General features: G+C 41.7%; 1 protein-coding gene across 1 annotated transcript in view; it reads left to right on the forward strand.

Moving 5' to 3' along the window:
- The window catches only part of LOC106593365 (voltage-dependent T-type calcium channel subunit alpha-1I), a 131,645-nt gene that overhangs the window by 1,987 nt on the left and 103,846 nt on the right, over positions 1–25,812 (forward strand). Inside the window, exons 3-4 of the mRNA XM_082958442.1 lie at positions 8,166–9,021; positions 23,600–23,733. Of these exons, the coding sequence (XP_082814568.1) occupies positions 8,166–9,021; positions 23,600–23,733 (990 nt within the window). The remainder of the gene's footprint in view (positions 1–8,165; positions 9,022–23,599; positions 23,734–25,812) is intronic.

Below are 25,812 nucleotides of genomic sequence, written 5' to 3' on the forward strand. Positions count from 1 at the left end.
AGAGAAACTGGACCTACTACTATACCATACCTCATCTAGTGGACTCTGAGTCTAGAGAAACTGAATCTACTACTATACTATACCTCATCTAGTGGACTCTATGTCTAGAGAAACTGGATCTACTACTATACTATACCTCATCTAGTGGACTCTGAGTCTAGAGAAACTGGATCTACTACTATACTATACCTCATCTAGTGGACTCTGAGTCTAGAGAAACTGGATCTACTACTATACTATACTACACCTCATCTAGTGGACTCTGAGTCTAGAGAAACTGGATCTACTACTATACTATACCTCATCTAGTGCACTCTGAGTCTAGAGAAACTGAATCTACTACTATACTATACCTCATCTAGTGGACTCTGAGTCTAGAGAAACTGGATCTACTACTATACTATACCTCATCTAGTGGACTCTGTGTCTAGAGAAACTGGATCTACTACTATACTATACCTCATCTAGTGGACTCTGAGTCTAGAGAAACTGGATCTACTACTATACTATACTACACCTCATCTAGTGGACTCTGAGTCTAGAGAAACTGGATCTACTACTATACTATACCTCATCTAGTGGACTCTGAGTCTAGAGAAACTGAATCTACTACTATACTATACCTCATCTAGTGGACTCTATGTCTAGAGAAACTGGATCTACTACTATACTATACCTCATCTAGTGGACTCTGAGTCTAGAGAAACTGAATCTACTACTATACTATACTATACCTCATCTAGTGGACTCTGAGTCTAGAGAAACTGGATCTATTACTATACTATACCTCATCTAGTGGACTCTGAGTCTAGAGAAACTGGATCTACTACTATACTACACCTCATCTAGTGGACTCTGTGTCTAGAGAAACTGGATCTACTACTATACTATACCTCATCTAGTGCACTCTGAGTCTAGAGAAACTGAATCTACTACTATACTATACTATACCTCATCTAGTGGACTCTATGTCTAGAGAAACTGGATCTACTACTATACTATACCTCATCTAGTGGACTCTGAGTCTAGAGAAACTGGATCTACTACTATACCATACCTCATCTAGTGGACTCTATGTCTAGAGAAACTGGATCTACTACTATACTATACTATACCTCATCTAGTGGACTCTGAGTCTAGAGAAACTGGATCTACTACTATACTATACTATACCTCATCTAGTGGACTCTGAGTCTAGAGAAACTGAATCTACTACTATACTATACCTCATCTAGTGGACTCTGAGTCTAGAGAAACTGAATCTACTACTATACCATACCTCATCTAGTGGACTCTGAGTCTAGAGAAAATGGATCTACTACTATACTATACTATACCTCATCTAGTGGACTCTGAGTCTAGAGAAACTGGAGCTACTGCTATTGAAGGTACTCTGAGTCTAGAGAAACTGGAGCTACTGCTATTGAAGGTACTCTGAGTCTAGAGAAACTGGAGCTACTGCTATTGAAGGTACTCTGAGTCTAGAGAAACTGGAGGTAGAATGTTTTATCTTATAGTCCCTTTTTCAGCTGGAGTACTATTAGATTTAGAGGAAATAAATGGCTATTTCTGGTTCTTTTAAGTCTACATTCACCTGACAAGTAAGGGAGGAGGAGGAGAGGGGGGGGGTATTTTTTTCTTATTTTCCCCTCTCTCTCTCGCTCTCTGTTGCTCAATTTATTGGTATGGGAAACATATTTAACATTGCAAAAGCAAGTGAAATAAACAATCACAAATTAAGTATCTCACTCTCTATCTCTGTCCCTCTCTCTCTCCACAGATGGCCAGCGGCCAAGGCCTCTAGGATTCCTCAAGTGTAACTAGGCCCTGTTGCTGTGGCAACGGGCTGCAGCAAAAAATATGGGTCACAGTCACTGTGACTTCGTGTGTGTGACTTTGTGTGTGGTGTGTGTGTGTGTGTGTGTGTGTGTGTGTGTGTGTGTGTGTGTGTGTGTGTGTGTGTGTGTGTGTGTGTGTGTGTGTGTGTGTGTGTGTGTGTGTGTGTGTGTGTGTGTGTGTGTGTGTGTGTGAGAGAGAGAGACAGAGAGAGAGTGAGAGAGAGAGAGAGAGTCAGAGAGAGAACATTAATATGAATTCATTCAACTTATGAAAAACAACAGAGCCGCCAACGCTCATCCTTGGTAAGCGGTGACTCAGTAGGAATCTAAATATTTCAGACCGGGAACGCTTCATAACACTGCTGATCTCACTGGTGACTACTTCCTGGAGGAGGAGGAGGAGGAGCTTGGAAAAAATTATTTCACTTGTTTACTCAGCCTCAGAGGAGTTTAAGAATCCCTTCTCTCTCTCTAAATTAAATTCAAAGGGTCTTTATTGGCATGGGAAATATACAGGTAACTTTCAAAATAAAGGAAACACTTGAGTAAATGAGGGATACAACGTATATTGAAAGCAGGTGCTTCCACACAGGTGTGGTTTCTGAGTTAATTAAGCAATTAACACTTTTAAAGAGGGTTCTCAAAGGAGCTTAGGGTGTTTAAAGTGTGTGTGTGTGTGTGTGTGTGTGTGTGTGTGTGTGTGTGTGTGTGTGTGTGTGTGTGTGTGTGTGTGTGTGTGTGTGTGTGTGTGTGTGGTGTGTGTGTGTGTGTGTGTGTGTGTGTGTGTGTGTGCGTGCGTGTGTGTGTGTCAGTCACCAGGTCAAAAATAAACAAAAATAGCTTCTTAGCGATGAGCAATTTCTCAAGCAAGAATTTTGCTAGGACTGTCAAAGCGGGGAGGGGAAAACTGAAAACTAGCTGTTATTGGCAGAGAGGTTTGGAACTCTCTTTCTTATTGGTCAATTAATTAATTTACCACCTGGAGATGTCACCATGCAGGCGAAATCTCCATCCCACCAAAACAGGCTGACATTTCAGACGATCTTTACAAACATCTCTCTTATGCTGGAGAAACAGGAAAAAATCTCGGCACACTTCCAGTCAGATGCAAATGTCTTTAATTGTGGCTGAGCAGTTGACCTTCATCAGAAAGCTCAGCCACAATTAAAGAAATGTGCATCTGATTGGAAGTGTGCCGAGACTTTTTCCTGTTTCTTCAGTTTTGCCTCCAGCATCTTCACCAATCTTATACTTAAAAAACAGTTTCACAGTATTATTCCAACCTCATAGTGTGGAAATATACACTGAGTATACAAAACATTAGGAACATGCTCTTTCCATGACAGACTGACCAGGTGAATCCAGGTGAAAGCTATGATCCCTTATTGATGTCACCTGTTAAATCTACTTCAATCAGTGTAGATGAATGGGAGGAGACAGGTTAAAGAAGGATTTTTAAGCCTTGAGACAATTGAGACATGGATTGTGTATGTGTGACGTTCAGAGGGTGAATGGACAGGACAAAACATTGGAAGTGCCTTTGAACGGGGTATGGTAGTAGGTGGCAGGCCCACTGGTTTGAGTCAAGAACTGCAACACTGCTGGGTTTTTCACGCTCAGCAGTTTCCTGTGTGTATCCAGAATGTTCCACCAACTCAATATTTGGAAGGTGGTACTAATGTGTGGTATAGTCAATGTATATAAAATACAGGAAAAGCACGTTTTAGACTGCACTGGGCATTTCATTAACATAATCCCTAATTAACAGTTAACATTAAACACACAAATCTTTATAAAGAGAGACATTGTTTGAAATGTTAGAATATTAACTATGTACAACAACAAAAACACACAAACGAGTGTATTGGTCGGACATGTACAGGCAGTCGGTCTATAGACTCGTCTAAATAAAATGTAAAATAGACTATAAATGAATACAAATAGCTCACAGATGAATTCAACTACTTGCACCTTCTACAACGTACTGGCTCCACTAGGGCCCGCTCAGCAAGCTGGCGCTTGTCTCTTTCTCTCCATCTCTCTCTCCCTTGTGTCCACAGCTCATTCTCTCTCTCTCTGTGTATATATTCCTCTCTAGTCTCCAAGGCTTTTCAATCAAATCACATTTATATATACATCAGCAAATGTCACAAAGTGCTTATGCAGAAACACAGCCTAAAACCCGACACAGCAAGCAATACAGATGTATGTTCAGTAACAATCTCCTACTTTCAGCATTCTGTCTCTCTCTCTCAGGTCTTCCTCTCTGATGTATTCATATCGTCCTGAGTTGAACTCTGGTTCAAATCCAGTCCTACAAAGCTGCCCACCGCACCACACACCCACTACTACTACTACTACTACTACTACTACTACTACTACTACTACTACTACTACTACTACTACTACTACTACTACTACTACTACTACTACTGCTGCTACTGCTACTGCTACTACTACTACTACTACTGCTACTACTACTACTACTACTACTGCTGCTACTGCTACTGCTACTACTACTACTGCTACTACTACTACTATTACTGCCACTACTACTACTACTACTACTACTACTACTGCCACTACTACTACTGAACTGTATGGTTGTTTTCTAACACTTATATATCCAAGCTTGTGTAACAGCAAGAGAACCAGTAGCTAGTCAGAGAACCAGTAGCTAGTCAGAGAACCAGTAGCTAGTCAGAGAACCAGTAGTTAGTCAGAGAACCAGTAGCTAGTCAGAGAACCAGTAGTTAGTCAGAGAACCAGTAGCTAGTCAGAGAACCAGTAGCTAGTCAGAGAACCAGTAGCAAGTCAGAGAACCAGTAGTTAGTCAGAGAACCAGTAGTTAGTCCAAGAACCAGTAGCTAGACAGTAAACCAGTAGCTAGTCAGAGAACCAGTAGCAAGTCAGAGAACCAGTAGCTAGTCAGAGAACCAGTAGCTAGTCAGTGAACCAGTAGCTAGTCCAAGAACCAGTAGCTAGACAGTAAACCAGTAGTTAGTCAGAGAACCAGCAGTTAGTCCAAGAACCAGTAGCTAGACAGTAAACCAGTAGTTAGTCAGAGAACCAGTAGCTAGTCCGAGAACCAGTAGCTAGACAGTAAACCAGTAGCTAGTCAGAGAACCAGTAGCAAGTCAGAGAACCAGTAGCTAGTCAGTGAACCAGTAGCTAGTCAGTGAACCAGTAGCTAGTCAGTGAACCAGTAGCAAGTCAGAGAACCAGTAGCTAGTCAGAGAACAAGTAGCTAGTCAGTGAACCAGTAGCTAGTCAGAGAACCAGTAGCAAGTCAGAGAACCAGTAGCTAGTCAGAGAACCAGTAGCTAGTCAGAGAACCAGTAGCTAGTCAGTGAACCAGTAGCAAGTCAGAGAACCAGTAGCTAGTCAGTGAACCAGTAGCTAGTCAGAGAACCAGTAGCTAGTCAGAGAACCAATAGCTAGTCAGAGAACCAGTAGCAAGTCAGAGAACCAGTAGCTAGTCAGAGAACCAGCAGCTAGTCAATGAACCAGTAGCTAGTCAGAGAACCAGTACCTAGTCAGAACACCAGTAGCTAGTCAGAGAACCAGTAGCTAGTCAGTGAACCAGTAGCTAGTCAGAGAACCAGTAGCTAGTCAGAGAACCAGTAGCTAGTCAGTGAACCAGTAGCTAGACAGTGAACCAGTAGCTAGTCAGTGAACCAGTAGCTAGTCAGAGAACCAGTAGCTAGTCAGAGAACCAGTAGCTAGTCAGTGAACCAGTAGCTAGTCAGAGAACCAGTAGCTAGTCAGAGAACCAGTAGCTAGTCAGTGAACCAGTAGCTAGACAGTGAACCAGTAGCTAGTCAGTGAACCAGTAGCTAGTCAGAGAACCAGTAGCTAGTCAGAGAACCAGTAGCTAGTCAGTGAACCAGTAGCTAGTCAGAGAACCAGTAGCTAGTCAGAGAACCAGTAGCAAATCAGTGAACCAGTAGCTAGTCAGAGAACCAGTAGCTAGACAGAGAACCAGTAGCTAGTCAGAGAACCAGTAGCTAGTCAGAGAACCAGTAGCAAGTCAGAGAACCAGTAGCAAGTCAGAGAACCAGTAGCTAGTCAGTGAACCAGTAACTAGTCAGTGAACAAGTAGCAAGTCAGAGAACCAGTCGCTAGTCAGAGAACCAGTAGCTAGTCAGTGAACAAGTAGCTAGTCAGAGAACCAGTAGCTAGTCAGAGAACCAGTAGCAAGTCAGAGAACCAGTAGCTAGTCAGAGAACCAGTAGCTAGTCAGTGAACCAGTAGCTAGTCAGAGAACCAGTAGCTAGTCAGTGAACCAGTAGTTAGTCAGAACACCAATAGCTAGTCAGTGAACCAGTAGCTAGTCAGAGAACCAGTAGCTAGTCAGTGAACCAGTAGCTAGTCAGAGAACCAGTTGCTAGACAGTGAACCAGTAGCTAGTCAGTGAACCAGTAGCTAGTCAGAGAACCAGTAGCTAGACAGTGAACCAGTAGCTAGTCAGTGAACCAGTAGCTAGTCAGAGAACCAGTAGCTAGACAGTGAACCAGTAGCTAGTCAGAGAACCAGTAGCTAGACAGTGAACCAGTAGCTAGTCAGTGAACCAGTAGCTAGTCAGAGAACCAGTAGCTAGACAGTGAACCAGTAGCTAGTCAGTGAACCAGTAGCTATTTAGAGAACCAGTAGCCAGGCCAGTCAGAGCTAGTGGGAGATCTATGAACATAGGATAAGAGAAGGTGTGTGTGTGTGTGTGTGTGTGTGTGTGTGTGTGTGTGTGTGTGTGTGTGTGTGTGTGTGTGTGTGTGTGTGTGTGTGTGTGTGTGTGTGTGTGTATCCATAGATGTCCGTAGCCACTGTTGAGTGGCTAATGGTTTTACTCGTCAGGAATGGTCCCAGAAAGCCTAGGGAGGAGGATCCTGGAAAATGTCTTGTCATTACATCAGAGACGTCCTGAGTGTTTATCTATTCTGCACGTGGGTGTGTGTGTCATTGTATCAACATACAGGCCATGGGACCTGTTGTCAACGGATGTCATACTACCAATCAAAATTACCTTTAGAACCGAACGTGTGTGTGTGTGTGTGTGTGTGTGTGTGTGTGTGTGTGTGTGTGGTGTGTGTGTGTGTGTGTGTGTGTGTGTGTGTTTGTCTGTCAAGCGTACCACAATGTCTTGAAATAACAGACGGTGATATCAGAGACTATGGAGCATTACAGTATGTGATATCCCATGGCAGTTCAGGACAAGACATGACATATTCATATTGACAAGACATAACATATCATTCATATTGACAAGACATTACATATCATTCATATTGACAAGACATAACATATCATTCATATTGACAAGACATAACATATCATTCATATTGACAAGACATAACATATCATTCATATTGACAAGACATTACATATCATTCATATTGACAAGACATTACATATCATTCATATTGACAAGACATTACATATCATTCATATTGACAAGACATGACATATCATTCATATTGACAAGACATTACATATCATTCATATTGACAAGACATAACATATCATTCATATTGACAAGACATAACATATCATTCATATTGACAAGACATAACATATCATTCATATTGACAAGACATTACATATCATTCATATTAACAAGACATGACATATCATTCCCATAGAATCATGCAGATACTTGGCAGCCATTTTGAGCCATCCAAAATGGTGGAAAGAAAACGAGTTGCTACCAATGTGAATGAGAAGAGATGAGGCTTGCCTCCCAAATGACACCCTATGCCCTACATAGTGCATTACTTTTGACCAGATCCCTATGGGTCCTAGTCAAAACTAGTGCGCTGAATAGGGAATAGGGTGCCATTTGGGATGTGTTGGAAGATATGCTGGCTCTACAGAGGACAGCTAATGACATCGAAGCATATTTCATACCCCCTTGGGCCCTGCATTAGATACAGTCGCTCTCTCTCTAACACACAGACACACACACACACACACACACACACACACACACACACACACACACACACACACACACACACACATACACACACACACACACACACACACACACACACACACACACACACACACACACACACACACACACACACACACACACACAACGGAATTAGCTTTACTTAATAGTTGATGGGTTGCCATGGAGATCAGAGGGCATTTGATGTTTCTTCTGTGTCTCTTTGGAAACAATAAAAGAGAGGGAGAATTAGAGAGGGGGAGAGAAAGAGGGAGAGAAAGATTGAGTAAAACTCAAAGTGCAGACATGCTGATATATATTAAAAAGTCATCTACCCCCAGCTGGAACTTCTATGCCCTCCTCTCCACACTGTGTACCAGCCTGTACCACCCTGTACCACCCTGTATCACCCTGTACCACCCTGTATCACCCTGTATCACCCTGTACCAGCCTGTACCACCCTGTACCACCCTGTATCACCCTGTACCACCCTGTATCACCCTGTATCACCCTGTACCACCCTGTACCACCCTGTATCACCCTGTACCACACTGTATCACCCTGTACCACCCTGTATCACCCTGTACCACCCTGTACCACCCTGTATCACCCTGTACCAGCCTGTACCACCCTGTATCACCCTGTACCACCCTGTATCACCCTGTATCACCCTGTATCATCCTGTACCACCCCGTACCACCCCGTATCACCCTGTATCACCCTGTACCAGCCTGTACCACCCTGTATCACCCTGTACCACACTGTATCACCCTGTACCACCCTGTATCACCCTGTACCACCCTGTATCACCCTGTACCAGCCTGTACCACCCTGTACCACCCTGTACCAGCCTGTATCACCCTGTACCAGCCTGTACCACCCTGTACCACCCTGTATCACCCTGTACCACCCTGTATCACCCTGTACCACCCTGTATCACCCTGTACCACCCTGTACCAGCCTGTACCACCCTGTACCACCCTGTATCACCCTGTATCACCCTGTACCACCCTGTACCACCCTGTATCACACTGTACCAGCCTGTACCACCCTGTATCACCCTGTACCACCCTGTACCACCCTGTATCACCCTGTACCACCCTGTACCAGCCTGTACCACCCTGTATTACCCTGTACCAGCCTGTACCACCCTGTATCACCCTGTACCACCCTGTACCACCCTGTACCAGCCTGTACCACCCTGTACAAGCCTGTACCACCCTGTACCTCACCAATGTCAATGCTTTCTGCAGCTTCAAGCTTCTCTTAGTCTACAGGTGGTATGATACCATATGTTTTGGTTTTTAATGGAGTCCTGTGGTATTGTGCTTTCAAGGCCTACTTCAGGTGTAGGCAACCCTGTCCCTGGAGGCACCATACTGACCAACTGAGCTAAATGATCAGTTCAGTGATTGGCTACAACACAGCTGGTCTTCCAGGTGGGTTAAAACAATAATATGAAGTGCTTGTGGTACTCCAGGAACAAGGTTACCTACCGCTGGCCTACTTGATCACAAAGCTAAACTATACACCCTTCTCTCCTTCCCTCCACTTTTACCTCACCAATATCAATGCTTTATACACCTTCCAGCCGTGTATCCTAGTCTGCAGGTGGTATGGTATAAGTCTTAATATGTTGGTTTTGTTTTCTAATGGAGTATTGTGGTATTGTTATTTCAAGGTATAACTGATCGCAAAGCTAAATCTCTATGCCCTTTCTTCCTCATCTTCCTCCTTCCGCAATACCTCAGCAATACCAACACTTAAACATAAGCCTTTTTTGCAACCTGCAGCTAGCAGGTGGTATACTTAATATCTGAAAATGCTGGTTTTGTTCTATTGTTCTATTGTTGTTGTGCTTCCGAGGCCCAAACCGATCTCAAGGCTCCAGTTCTTTTCAATACAGTGAGTCACAAGTGTTCTCTGTGTAGCTGCGCAATCATTGTCCTCCTCGAGTGTGAAAAACTGAAGGATTGTTTGTGAAACACTTTGACTCAATCTTCACAAAGTGTTGTTTTTGGTCAACATCGTTATACAGCTCTCGTCGGCTGGCCCTCGCTACATATTTGTCGTCAGACTCACTGGCTCCAGGTCATCTAAAAGTATTTGTCCTGGGTAAAACTCCGCCTTATCTCAGCTCACTGGTCACCATAACAGCACCCACCCGTAGCACGCGCTCCAGCAGGTATATCTCACTGATCATCCCCAAAGCCAACACCTCCTTTGTCCGCCTTTCCTTCGAGTTTTCTGCTGCAAATGACTGGAATGAATTGCAAAAATCGCTGAAGTTGGAGACATATCTCCCTCACTAACTTTAAGCATCAGTTATCTGAGCAGTTTACCGATCGCTGCAGCTGTACACAGCCCATCTGTAAATAGCCCATCCAACTACCTACCTCATCCCCATATTGTTTTTATTTACTTTTTTTGCTCTTTTGCACACCAGTATTTCTACTTACACATCATCATCTGCACATCTATCACTCCAGTGTTAATTTGCTAAATTGCTTATTTGTTGCCTTACCTCCTTACTCCATTTGCACACACTGTATATCGATTTTTCTATTGTGTTATTGACTTTACTTTTGTTCATGTGTAACTCTGTGTTGTTGTTTTTTGTCGCACTGCTTTGCTTTATCTTGGCCAGGTCGCAGTTGTAAATGAGAACTTGTTCTCAACTGGCCTACCTGGTTAAATAAAGGTGAAATAAAAAAATGGGGAGAGAGAGAATGGGAGAGTGGTAGGGAGAGAGAGAGAAAGAAAGAGAGAAAGCGTTTAAGGGAGAGCGAGAGAGAGAGAGAGAGAGAGAGAGAGAGAGATGGAGTCAGAGGGGAAAGAAAGATTGAGAAAGAGAGAGAAAGGAAAAGATCCTCTAAGACTAGCACTAATTGACTCATTTTTCAGAGAACGATTTTTAAAGCGTTTGCACATTTTGAACGAGGGAAAGTGGAGGAAGGAGAGAGAAAGCTGGGAAACAGAGGGAGAGAGAGAAAAATATAGTGAGAGAGAGAGGGAGAGAGAGGGAGTGAGAGAAAGCAAGAGAGCGAGAGAGCGAGAGAGAAAAGCAGGCAGCTGAGACCTTATAAGAATCAGGGAATGCTAGACTGGATTTCTGCATAGAGAGTTGGAGATGTGGTCACACTATTTTCAAGTGTGTGTGTGTGTGTGTGTGTGTGTGTGTGTGTGTGTGTGTGTGTGTGTGTGTGTGTGTGTGTGTGTGTGTGTGTGTGTGTGTGTGTGTGTGTGTGTGTGTGTGTGTGTGTGTGTGTGTGTGTGTGTGTGTGTGTGTGTGCTTATGTGGTTTTACTATCCTTGTGGGGGCCAGAAGTCCTCACAAGGAAAGTAAAAAAAGAAACATTCGTACAAGTGTGGACATTTCAAAGGCTATTTTAAGCTTAGAGGTTACGCATGTTTAGGGTTAGGGTTAGGAGTTAAGGTTAGGGTTAGGGTTAAGGTTAGGTTAAGGGTTAGGGTTAGGGAAAATAGGATTTTGAATGGGAATCAATTGTTTGGTCCCCACAAGGATAGTAAAACAAATGCGTGCATTGCGTGTGTGTGTGTGTGTGTGTGTGTGTGTGTGTGTGTGTGTGTGTGTGTGTGTGTGTGTGTGTGTGTGTGTGTGTGTGTGTGTGTGTGTGTGTGTGTGTGTGTGTGACAAAGATTATCCCTATATAGCATTAGCTTGCAGGCTCAATTCCTTCATTTTCACTGACTTTGACAGAAATATAAAGTTGCTGGCTCTAAATGTACTAATGTTACAGTTATTTCCAGGAAGTTATTTCCCTGTATCTATATCATCTCCAACTACATAGCAGCTTGAAGGATGATAGCCTGGTGATTTGCACTAGGGGCTGTGACAGCTTGGGATAATCTAAGTGCTCATTACTGCATAGAGCTGGACCAGCTTTGTAAAAATGGCTGACATATCATATATCCTATACCTATTAAGTAGAAGAGAGAGGTGGGTTGGTGGTGGGTGAGTGGGGAGAGAGAAGACTATGAGGAGAGAGAATGGGAAGGAGAATGCAGAAGGAGAGACAGGAATGAGGAGAAAGGGGGAGAGAGAGGGTGACGAGGGAGAAAGAGAAGAAAAACTATTCTTTCCCCTCTAGACCTTTTCCCTCATGTCTTCTTGTACATCTGTTACACTGTACTGTATTATAGATCTGTTGTGATACATTGTACTGTATTAGATCTGTTGTGTTACATTGTATTGTAGATCTGTTGTGATACATTGTACTGTATTATAATCCGTTGTGATACATTGTACTGTATTGTAGATCTGTTGTGATACATTGTACTTTATCATAGATCTGTTGTGATACATTGTACTGTATTGTAGATCTGTTGTGATACATTGTACTCTATCATAGATCTGTTGTGATACATTGTACTGTATTAGATCTGTTGTGATACATTGTACTTTATCATAGATCTGTTGTGATACATTGTACTGTATTAGATCTGTTGTGTTACATTGTATTTTATTGTAGATCTGTTGTGATACATTGTACTCTATTATAGATCTGTTGTGATACATTGTACTGTATTGTAGATCTGTTGTGATACATTGTACTGTATGATAGATCTGTTGTGGTACATTGTACAATATTATAGATCTGTTGTGATACATTGTACTGTATCATAGATCTGTTGTGATACATTGTACTGTATTATAGATATGTTGTGATACATTGTACTGTATCATAGATCTTAGAGCTCAGCCCAGTCAAAACTGTTCGCTGCTCTGGCACCCCAATGGTGGAACAAGCTCCCTCACGACGCCAGGACAGCGGAGTCAATCACCACCTTCCGGAGACACCTGAAACCCCACCTCTTTAAGGAATACCTGGGATAGGATAAAGTAATCCTTCTAACCCCCCCCCAAAAAAAGATATAGATGTACTATTGTAAAGTGGTTGTTCCACTGGATATCATAAGGTGAATGCACCAATTTGTAAGTCGCTCTGGATAAGAGCGTCTGCTAAATGACGTAAATGTAAATGTAAATGTAATCTGTTGTGATACATTGTACTGTATTATAGATCTGTTGTGATACATTGTACTGTATTAAAGATCTGTTGTAATACATTGTACTGTATTATAGATCTGTTGTGGTACATTGTACTTTATTATAGATCTGTTGTGGTACATTGTACTGTATCATAGATCTGTTGTGATATTAATGAAACATGTTCTTCAGAGCTCGGAATATTTCCCTTTAAATGCCAGTAATAGCTGCAAGTTATTGATTTAAATGTGTGTGTGCTTTGTGCGCATGTGCGTTCATGTGTGTGTGTGTGTGTGGATGTGCACATTGTCTGTCTTTATCCATAGTAATGTATGTATAGAACATCTAGGCTTTTAGAATAGGAAGAAGGACAGTGAGGATTCAGGTACGGTGAACATCAAGTAATACAGGATTCTACAAAGGATTCTACTGATGTAATACACAGGATTCTGCTGATGTAATACACAGGATTCTGCTGATGTAATACACAGGATTCTACTGATGTAATACACAGGATTCTGCTGATGTAATACACAGGATTCTGCTGATGTAATACACAGGATTCTACTGATGTAATACACAGGATTCTGCTGATGTAATACACAGGATTCTGCTGATGTAATACACAGGATTCTACAGATGTAATACACAGGATTCTTCTATTGTAAACCCAGGATTCCAGTAATCTTGTGGCCACAATCCTAATTTCAAAAGCCTATTATATGTACTTCAGATGTCTAAAAAAATCATCCATTCATGGTAATGAACAGGTTAATATGGGACTTTGGGCTGTGCTCATAAATCTGAAGAAAGGATTTGTCCCTGTATTGTGTATTACTTCATGGCCGGTACTTCTCCTCCTTTTCATATGAAAATGTCAGAGGTATAGAAAATAAAATGAAAAGAATTGAGCATATATTTTCTATCCTACAGAAGTCATACAGCAACAATATCTTCTTTATTTTTCCCCACCTTCCTCCCCCTGAAGTGTTGGAAGTAGTTCGGGCAGTGATGGAGAGCAGAGTTGCATTAGAGCAGAGCCTTTTGTATTAATTAATCCCCCAGAGGGTGATTTGGCCCGCTGGACTATTAAGTACCTCTTTTAGTGTTTGTATTCATCCATAGCCCCTCAAAGCCACAATGCATATTCAATGGATGCGTCCCAAATGGCACCCTATTCTCTACAGTGTGCACTACTTTTGACTAGTGAAATATTTAGGGAATAGGGTACCATTTGCGACGTATTTTCAATATCTCACTGTCACACTTCAAAGAACTGCTGGGAAGTTTCTCTCGCTGTTCTTTTTTATACGTCTGGATTTCTCTCCCTGTCTCCCTATCCCTCTTTCTCTTTTGCTCTCTTTATCTCTCTCTATTTCTCTCTATATATATTTCTCTCTCTCTTTCTCTCTCTCTCTCTATATATATATATATATGTATGTATCTGCATATATTTCTCTCTCTCTCGCTGTCTCTCTCGCTCTCACTCCCTATTTGGTTCCACCTAACCAAAGTTTTATTATAGGGCCCTGTTGTTGTCTGTAGTTCCACCTAAGTAAAGTGTTATTATAGGGCCCTGTTGTTGTCTGTGGTTCCACCTAACTAAAGTGTTATGATAGGGCCCTGTTGTTGTCTATGTGGTTCCACCTAACTAAAGTGTTATTATAGGGCCCTGTTGTTGTCTGTGGTTCCACCTAACTAAAGTGTTATTATAGGGCCCTGTTGTTGTCTGTGGTTCCACCTAACTAAAGTGTTATTATAGGGCCCTGTTGTTGTCTACGTGGTTCCACCTAACTACAGTGTTATTTTAGGGCCCTGTTGTTGTCTACATGGTTCCACCTAACTAAAGTGATATTATAGGGCCCTGTTGTTGTCTATGTGGTTCCACCTAACTAAAGTGTTATGATAGGGCCCTGTTGTAGTCTACGTGGTTCCACCTAACTAAAGTGTTATGATAGGGTCCTGTTGTTGTCTGTGGTTCCACCTAACTAAAGTGATATTATAGGTCCCTGTTGTTGTCTACGTGGTTCCACCTAACTAAAGTGTTATTATAGGGCCCTGTTGTTGTCTACGTGGTTCCACCTAACTAAAGTATTAACTTAGGGCTAGGCCCCTTTTCTCTCAATTCCCGCATGAATGACATGCCCAAAGTGAATTGCCTGTTGCTCAGGCCCTGATAAGATAATATGCATATAATTGGTACCTTTGGAAAGAAAACACTTTGGAGTTTGTAGAAATGTTAAAATAATATATGAGAATATAACACAATTAATATGGTAGGGGAAAATCCAAAGAAAAACCAACCAGACATTTTTTTTTTTTGAGGGACCATGCTCTTACAAATGCAAGTATAAGGGGATACTCAATTCTAGCTCCCAGAATGCAATTCCTATGGCTTCCACAAGGTGTCAGCAGTCTATGTTCAAGGTTTCAGGCTTGTAACTTCCAAAACAAATAAGAAATATCAGTTTTAGTACAGGGACAGTCTTGGAAATTCGTGTTTGCGTGCGCCATGAAGACAAGACGCACCTGCTAAAATCGGTTTCCTACTGAACATACTTCTTTCCGTAAGAAATATTATAGTTTGATTACATTTTAGGGTATCTGAGGAGTAAATAGAAACACATTTTGACTTGTTGAAACAAAGTTTAGGAGTAGATTTTCGAATTCCTTTCTCTGCATATTGAACGAATGGATTACTCAAATCGATGGCGCCAACTAAACAGACTTTATGGGATATAAAGAAGGATTTTATCTAACAAAACGACACTACATGTTATAGCTGGGACCCTTTGGATAACAAATCAGAGGAAGATTTTCAAAAAGTAAGTGAATACTTAATCGATATTTGTGAATTTATGAAATCTGTGCCGCTGGAAAAATATTTTGATGTGGGGCGCCGTCCTCAAACAATCACATGGCATGCTTTCATTGTAATAGCTACTGTAAATCTGACAGTGCAGTTAGATTAACAAGAATTTAAGCTTTCAACTGATATAAGACACTTGTATGTACCTAGATGTTTAATATCCATAATTTTTATGATTATTTATTTGAATTGCGCGCCCTCCAGTTTCACCGGAAGTTGTCCCGCTAGCGGGACGCCTATCCTTAAGAAGATTTATTATAGGGCCCTGTTGTTGTCTACCTGGTTCCACGTAACTAAAGTGTTATGATAGGGCCCTGTTGTTGTCCACCTGGTTCCACGTAACTAAAGTGTTATGATCGGGCCCTGTTGTTGTCTGTAGTTCCACCTAACTAAAGTGTTATGATAGGGCCCTGTTGTTGTCTATGTGGTTCCACCTAACTAAAGTGTTATTATAGGGCCCTGTTGTTGTCTGTGGTTCCACCTAACTAAAGTGTTATGATAGGGCCCTGTTGTTGTCTGTGGTTCCACCTAACTAAAGTGTTATGATAGGGCCCTGTTGTTGTCTGTGGTTCCACCTAACTAAAGTGTTATGATAGGGCCCTGTTGTTGTCTGTGGTTCCACCTAACTAAAGTGTTATTATAGGGCCCTGTTGTTGTCTGTGGTTCCACCTAACTAAAGTGTTATGATAGGGCCCTGTTGTAGTCTACGTGGTTCCACCTAACTAAAGTGTTATGATAGGGCCCTGTTGTTGTCTGTGGTTCCACCTAACTAAAGTGTTATTATAGGGCCCTGTTGTTGACTACGTGGTTCCACCTAACTAAAGTGTTATTATAGGGCCCTGTTGTTGTCGACGACGTGGTTCCACTTAACTAAAGTGTTATTATAGGGCCCTGTTGTGTTCTGTGGTTCCACCTAACTAACTTGAGACGCACCCAATGCAAAAAACATATCTCTAGATGTTTCTATTATGCTAATTAGGTCATGTCACACGTCCTGGAGTTTAACCTTTATTTTAAGCCTTTTACAGAATTCAGGATTAAATCACAACATAAAGCTGGACCATTTGACATAAAAAGAAAAATGGACAATATTATGAAGAAGCTTGAAGAAAAGGTTCAAATCCAGGCATGTCACATGATTAACCAGGACACAGGAACCTAATTATAGAGACTGTATAAAATAGTAGTCTTTCTGTCTCCATGTCCTGTTAATCCAGTCTCCATGTCCTGTTAATCCAGTCTCTCTGTCCTGTTAATCCAGTCTCTTTGTCCTGTTATTTATCCAGTCTGTATGTTCTGTTAATCCAGTCTTCTGTCCTGTTAATACAGCCTCTCTGTCCTGTTAATCCAGTCTGTATGTCCTGTTAATCCAGTGTCTCTGTCCTGTTAATCCAGTCTGTATGTTCTGTTAATCCAGTCTCTCTTTCCTGTTAATCCAGTCTCTCTGTCCTGTTAATCCAGTCTGTATGTTCTGTTAATCCAGTCTCTCTGTCCTGTTAATCCAGTCTGTATGTTCTGTTAATCCAGTCTCTCTGTCCTGTTAATCCAGTATGTATGTTCTGTTAATCCAGTCTCTATGTCCTGTTAATCCAGTCTCTATGTTCTGTTAATCCAGTCTGTATGTCCTGTTAATCCAGTGTCTCTGTCCTGTTAATCCAGTCTCTCTGTCCTGTTAATCCAGTCTGTATGTTCTGTTAATCCAGTCTCTCTACACTGAGTATTATCCTTAACCCTGGTGCCTCTACGTGGTTCGAGCGCTGCAGTATAATGGTGATATTACTCAACTGTGTGACCCTGGGTATGTACCAACCCTGTGAGAACATAGACTGCTCTTCAGACCGCTGTAAGGTACTACAGGTCAGTATCACACACACACGCTGCACGCACACACACACACACACACACACACACACACACACACACACACACACACACACACACACACACACACACACACACACACACACACACTAATACTGTTTAACTATGCGATCCCTGTGCAAGGACCACTACTCACTTTCTTCACACCTCTCAAATTCCTCTCAATAGCACCTCTTGTCATCTATTGAAAAATGACTTTCTTTCCTTCTTTCTCCTCTGTCTTTTCTCTCTGATGTGAAGGCACTACATTGCTTTCTCTATGTGCTTTTAAAAAAAAACAGAACATACAAGAGATTGTCTCTTCGTTGACCCACCGTCATCTTTACAGAGGTTTTACTGTATCACTGATTTATCCTGGAGAAGACACGTGACATGGATATATTCTGTCTCTCTTCTCTCTCGCTCACAACCATACACACACACGCACGCACGGACACACACACAGCGTGCATAACCTATGTATGAACACATACTGTACATGTAGGAGTCTCTCTCTCTGTGTGTGTGTGTGTGTGTGTGTGTGTGTGTGTGTGTGTGTGTGTGTGTGTGTGTGTGTGTGTGTGTGTGTGTGTGTGTGTGTGTGTGTGTGTGTGTGTGTGTGTGTGTGTGTGTGCAACCAGATCACCCATGATACAAGTCAGTATTCGAAGTCCATCTATGTGTGAGGACTTCAGGAGATGAGTTGGAAACTGATACTAGGGGCAACAGTGAGTACTGTTACCTTCCAGTAGGTTTTGATATACTTGGGCATTGTTGACAAGGAGTTGGGCTTTGTGGACAGGGGTGGCAGATGGGCGTAAGCCTCTGATTCTAAACTTTGCAGTTTGAATCCAGCGATGGAAAGTTGTTTCAGAGATTTTACTGCAGCGGGCTAAATCAGGGTCAAACAGAGTGATTCTTGGTAGTCTTGAGCAAATCTACTTTGGATCAAAAGTATACACCTCACACACATGGTTAAGGCCTGATAGACATAGAGCTGAAAGGATCAAATGTTCAGTTTGCATCCCAATATTTCACTTTATATACACTATCGTTCAAAAGTTTGGGGTCACTTAGAAATGTCCTTGTTTTTTAAAGAAAAGCACATTTTTTGTCCATTAAAATAACATCAAATTGATCAGAAATATGGTGTAGACATTGTTAATGTTGTAAATGACTATTGTACCTGGAAACGGCTGATTTTTAATGGAATATCTACATAGGCGTACAGAGGCCCATTATCAGCAACCATCACTCCTGTGTTCCAATGGCACGTTGTGTTAGCTAATTCAAGTTTATACTTTTAAAAGGCTAATTGATCATTAGAAAACCCTTTTGCAATTATGTTAGCACAGCTGAAAACTGTTGTGCTGATTAAAGTAGCAATAAAACTGTCCTTCTTTAGATTAGCTAAAACAACGTGCCTTTGGAACACAGGAGTGATGGTTGCTGATTATGGGTCTCTGTACACCTATGTAGATATTCTATTGAAAATCTGCCGATTCCAGCTATAATAGTCATTTACAACATAAAAAATGTCTACACTCTATTTCTGATCAATTTTATGTTATTTTAATGGACAAAAGAAATGTGCTTTTCTTTCAAAAACAAGAACATTTCTAAGTGACCCCAAACTTTTGAACGGTAGTGTACGTCACAGAAGGCTGATATATAACAAAACCTGATTTTTGCATTCTTTTCAAAGTAATGTTTATTAATTATGAAATTGTGAAAAATATTCATAACAGTCCTCACGAGGCCACAAGATAATTTGTGTCATGATTGTCGTAAGGAGTGGACCAAAACGCAGCGGGAAAATGTATACTCGTCTTCTTTTTTTATTTGAAGAAGGAAAAACAAAATAAACACGTATACAAAACAAACGACTCCAAACAGTCCCGTCAGGTGCGACAAACACTAAACCAGGAAATAACTACCCACAAACCCCCATAGAACAAACACCCCTATAAATAGGACCTTCAATCAGAGGCAACGAGAAGCAGCTGCCTCCAATTGAAGGTCAACCCAATAAACACCACATAGAAATAGACCAACTAGAAATAACATAGAAACACACTAACATAGAACATAACCCAAACAACCCCGAAACACCCTAAACAAACACCCCCTGCCACGCCCTGACCAAACTACAATAACAAACAGCCCCTTTACTGGTCAGGACGTGACAATTTGATTGCAGGAAAGGGCTACACCTATCCCAAACCTTAACCTTTACCTTAACCATTCAGAGTTAATGCCTAACCTTACACCTTACCTTAACCATTGAGAGTTAAGGCTTACCCGTAACCTTAACCTTAACCATTCAGAGTTAAGGCTTAACCTTAACCCTTACCTTAACCATTCAGAGTTCAGGCTTAACCTTAAGATTTCAGTGTTAATGCCTAAACTAACCTTAAACACTTACAATTTGACGTTTGCAACAACTTCGAAATGTGTCATTTGAGAAACATGGATGAACATCTAATTCTGACTTGAAACTGTGAGAGCTAGTTGATGTGTGTGTGTGTGTGTGCGTGCGTGCGTGCGTGCGATCGTGCGTGCATGCGTGTGTCTGGATTCTCCCCTCCAGATCTAACAGAAATCCTCCTGCCCATATCTATTGGTCTTTAATGTGGATTTAAAACCTCTATGGGGAATAGGGGACAACTGGTGTCTTATATCACTGTTTACTGAATCTACCTCTCCCTCACTGTAACCCATAAAGAGTCAGTGTACAGGTTGACATTATCTAGTACTCTATGTACCGTATAAACAACGTCACAGTGTACAGGTTGACATTATCTAATACTCTATGTACCATATAAACAACGTCACAGTGTACAGGTTGACATTATTCAATACTCTATGTACCATATTAACAACGTCACAGTGTACAGGTTGACATTATCTAATACTCTATGTACCATATAAACAACGTCACAGTGTACAGGTTGACATTATTCAATACTCTATGTACCATATTAACAACGTCACAGTGTACAGGTTGACATTATCTAATACTCTATGTACCATATTAACAACGTCACAGTGTACATGTTGACATTATCTAATACTCTATGTACCATATTAACAACGTCACAGTGTACAGGTTGACATTATTCAATGCTCTATGTACCGTATAAACAACGTCACAGTGTACAGGTTGACATTATTCAATACTCTATGTACCATATTAACAACGTCACAGTGTACAGGTTGACATTATTCAATACTCTATGTACCGTATAAACAACGTCACAGTGTACAGGTTGACATTATTCAATACTCTATGTACCAAATTAACAACGTCACAGTGTACAGGTTGACATTATTCAATACTCTATGTACCATATTAACAACGTCACAGTGTACAGGTTGACATTATTCAATACTCTATGTACCATATTAACAACGTCACAGTGTACATGTTGACATTATCTAATACTCTATGTACCGTATGAACAACATCACAGTGTACAGGTTGACATTATCTAATACTCTATGTACCATATTAACAACGTCACAGTGTACATGTTGACATTATCTAATACTCTATGTACCGTATAAACAACGTCACAGTGTACAGGTTGACATTATTCAATGCTCTATGTACCATATTAACAACGTCACAGTGTACAGGTTGACATTATTCAATGCTCTATGTACCATATTAACAACGTCACAGTGTACAGGTTGACATTATCTAATACTCTATGTACCATATTAACAACGTCACAGTGTACAGGTTGACATTATCTAATACTCTATGTACCGTATAAACAACGTCACAGTGTACAGGTTGACATTATTCAATACTCTATGTACCGTATAAACAAAGTCACAGTGTACAGGTTGACATTATTCAATACTCTATGTACCATATTAACAACGTCACAGTGTACAGGTTGACATTATCTAATACTCTATGTACCGTATAAACAAAGTCACAGTGTACAGGTTGACATTATTCAATACTCTATGTACCATATTAACAACGTCACAGTGTACAGGTTGACATTATCTAATACTCTATGTACCATATTAACAACGTCACAGTGTACATGTTGACATTATCTAATACTCTATGTACCGTATAAACAACGTCACAGTGTACAGGTTGACATTATCTAATACTCTATGTACCATATTAACAACGTCACAGTGTACATGTTGACATTATCTAATACTCTATGTACCATATTAACAACGTCGTTTAATAGAAGACGTAGTATATCTAGTCTAGGCTCAGCATCCACTTATTGTAGGTGAGTTTTAGCTGTGTCTGTTTTTAAACATAATATAATGTACCATTTAGCAGACGCTTTTATCTAAAGCAACTTACAGTCATCCGTCCATACTGTTGATACTTTCTGTTTTGTTCATTCATGGTTTTGAAATGGCAGGGATTTATTGGTTGTGGTGTGCTAGTGATGTAGAGAGCCTGAGTTACACTCTATTGGTTCCATCCATGCGTATCAGCTGTGTGTGTGTGTGTGTGTGTGTGTGTGTGTGTGTGTGTGTGTGTGTGTGTGTGTGTGTGTGTGTGTGTGTGTGTGTGTGTGTGTGTGTGTGTGTGTGTGTGTGTGTGTGTGTGTTTGTTTGTTTGTTTGTTTGTTTGTTTGTTTGTTTGTTTGTTTGTTTGTTTGAGTGAGTGTGTGTGTGTGTGTTGTCAGTCTTTCTCTGAATCCTCAGAGATGAAAAAGACAATTGAAATTCTTTGAGCCCTCCTGTCAAATCTGAGGGAGAAAGAGAGGGAGGGAGGGATAGAAAGAGATAGGGAGGGAGGGAGAGAGAGAGGGAGAGAGTGACAGAAAGAGAGAGGGAGAGACAGAAACAGAGAGGGAAAGAGGGAGAGAGGGAAGTCGGGACAGAAAGAGAGAGAGAGGGAGAGAGGGAGGGAATGACCTGTGGAAATGTCAAGGGAGGGATGATTTAGTTTGATTGTTGGTACTCGATCTTTACTGAGGGTCTCCCCTCGCTCATTGCTTCCTATTCACAAAGGTCAAAGGTGAAGACTGACAGAGTTGTCACTTGACTTAACTACAGGTCTAGGATCAGGTTGCCATACCCCCCATTCTAATCTTGATCATTAAAGTGGATATAAAATCTGACCCTCTATCAGTAGATAGAGACTCCAGCTCTGTCAACTATACTGTGACCATCCTACAGGGGAAAGAGTGCCAAATGCTTTCAGCTCAGAACAACAAATAAATGGGTTGTATCATGCAGTTCAATTTCAAATCATGTTGCGTGCATTATTCAATTTAATACAATTACGAGCACTCTTTGAACCAAATAATGATTCTGTAATCCCTGGAATAAACAGCAGACAACAAACAGAATGTTGGCGTGAATGAATTAAGCACAACAATAACAACAACAACAACAACAATATTAATGTTGACAACAGAAGCAGCAGAGATTGGTGATGCCTTTATACAGTTTTAATTAGCTGCTTGATTAGGGACCGTGGTTCGATGTGTGTGTGTGTGTGTGTGTGTGTGTGTGTGTGTGTGCGTGCGTGCGTGCGTGCGTGCGTGCGCGTGTGTGTGTGTAAGCTTTTCGCTGATTGCAGTTCAGACAAATCGTTTTTCATTAGTTGTCTGTTTACAGAAAGAAGGGAATGGATGGTGGAGAAGGGTGATATGGAGGTGGATTGGGAGGGAGGGATGGGGAGATGGAGAGAAATCAGGTATTCTCAATAAGCTGACTATCCTTTCTTCCCTCTCTCCTACTTTCACCCTTTCCACTTCCTCTCCTTGCTCCTTCACTCCCTCCCTCTCCTTCTCACCCACTCTCCCTCCCTCACTCCTTAATCCTTCTTTCCCTCCCCTCGCTCTCTCTTCCTATCTCTCCCCCTCCTCTCTCTCTCTCTCGCTTTCCCTCTCTCCACCACCCCCTCCCTCTTTCTCACCCCCTCTCCCTCTCTCAACCCTCAATCCCTCTCCTCTCTCCTCTCCTCTCCCCTCCCTCTCTCTCTCCTACCCCCTCTCCCTTCCCTCTCCCTCTCTCTCTCCCTCCTCTCTCTCCCCCCTCTCTCTCTCTCCCCTCTCCCTCTCTCTCCCGTCTCTCAGGCCTTCGATGTCTTCATCTATGTCTTCTTTGCGGTGGAAATGGTGGTGAAGATGATGGCCCTCGGAATCTTTGGCCGTCGCTGTTACCTGGGCGACACGTGGAACCGTCTGGATTTCTTCATCGTCATGGCAGGGTAGGATTATCTCTCTCTCTCTCTCTCTTTTATCTCCCTCTCCCTCTCTCAATTCAATTCAATTCAATTCAAGGGGCTTTATTGTCATGGGAAACATATGTTAACATTGCCAAAGCAAATGAGGTAGATAATATACAAAAGTGAAAAAAACTATCAAAATTAACAGTAAACATTACACATACAGAAGTTTCAAAAGAATAAAGACATTACAAATGTCATATTATGTATAAATACAGTGTTGTAATGATGTACAAATGGTTAATGTACAAAAGGGAAAATAAATAAGCATAAATATGGGTTGTATTTACAATGGTGTTTGTTCTTCACTGGTTGACCTTTTCTTGTGGCACAGGTCACAAATCTTGCTGCTGTGATGGCACACTGTGGTATTTTACCCAGTAGATATGGGAGTTTATCAAAATTGGGTTTGTTTTCTAATTCTTTGTGGGTCTGTGTAATCTGAGGGAAATATGTGTCTCTAATATGGTCATACATTTGGCAGGAGGTTAGGAAGTGCAGCTCAGTTTCCACCTCATTTTGTGGGCAGTGTGCACATAGCCTGTCTTCTCTTGAGAGCCATGTCTGCCTACGGCGGCCTTTCTCAATAGCAAGGCTATGCTCCCTGAGTCTGTACATAGTCAAAGCTTTCCTTAAGTTTGGGTCAGTCACAGTGGTCAGGTATTCTGCCACTGTGTACTCTCTGTTTAGGGCCAAATAGCATTCGAGTTTGCGCTGTTTTTTTTTTCTCTCTCTCTATCTTTCGGTCACAATATCTCTCTCCCTCTCCCCCCTCTCTCTCTCTGTCACAATATCTCTCTCCCTCTCCCCCTCTCTCTCTCTGTCACAATATCTCTCTCTCTCCCTCTCCCCCCTCTCTCTCTCTGTCACAATATCTCTCTCTCTCTCCCCTTCCTCCCCCTCCTCTCTCTCTATCTTTCTGTCACATTATCTCTCTCTCCCCCCTCTCTCTCTCTTTATGTATTTCTCTCTCTCTGTCCGTATCTTATCTTGAACACCTGCTAGGTCCAGATGTCTTACTGGTGGATGATTGGTTCAGTGTGAACTTTTGAAGTTGCAAAACTTTATTCTGTAACTGTATAGTGCAGTGGTTGTCAATTCAAGTCTGTAACTGCTGCTTGCATTTTCTCCCTGGTTTGTTAGCTGATTGTTCTCATGTCACCGATTGTAGACCTCAATGTCCGCCCGTCCGTCCACCCGTCCGTCCGTCCGTCCATCCCCCCGTCCGTCCGTCCGTCCGTCCCCCCGTCCCTATTAGGTTCTGGCCCAGGCCCAGGCCCAGGACTCTAACTGTTGTAAATCACCCCAATGGAAAAACACTGTTATTGTTCTATTAGGTTCTGGCCCAGGCCCAGGACTCTAACTGTTGTAAATCACCCCAATAGAAAAACACCGTTATTGTCCCATTAGGTTCTGGCCCAGGCCCAGGACTCTAACTGTTGTAAATCACCCCAATAGAAAAACACTGTTATTGTCCTATTAGGTTCTGACCCAGGCCCAGGACTCTAACTGTTGTAAATCCCCCCAATAGAAAAGCACTGTTATTGTCCTATTAGGTTCTGGCCCAGGCCCAGGCCCAGGACTCTAACTGTTGTAAATCACCCCAATGGAGAAACACTTTTATTGTCCTATTAGGTTCTGGCCCTGGCCCAGGACTCTAACTGTTGTAAATCACTCCAATGATAAACTTCAAATATGAAAGATCCATAAAATTTGTATCTCTCTTTCATTCTTACTCCTTCTCTTACTTCTACTTGTATCTCTGCCTCTACTCTTTCTCTTTAAATCACTCTCTCTATTTTTCTCTCTCTTTCTCTCTTTATTTCTATTTCTCTCTCTACTGTATATCTCTCTCTTTCTCTCTACTGTATATCTCTCTCTTTCTCTATCTACTGTATATCTCTCTTTCTTTCTCTACTGTATCTCTCTCTCTCTCTACGTTATATCTCTCTGTTTCTCTCTCTCTACTCTTTCTCTCTTTATATCTATCTCGATCTCGCTCCCCCCACCCATCTTTATCACTTTCACCATCTCTCTTTTTCTCTTTCTCTGCCTTTTCCA

The sequence above is a fragment of the Salmo salar genome, chromosome 12 (genome assembly GCF_965601325.2).
Source record: "Salmo salar chromosome 12, fSalSal1, whole genome shotgun sequence".
Taxonomy (NCBI): domain Eukaryota; kingdom Metazoa; phylum Chordata; class Actinopteri; order Salmoniformes; family Salmonidae; genus Salmo; species Salmo salar.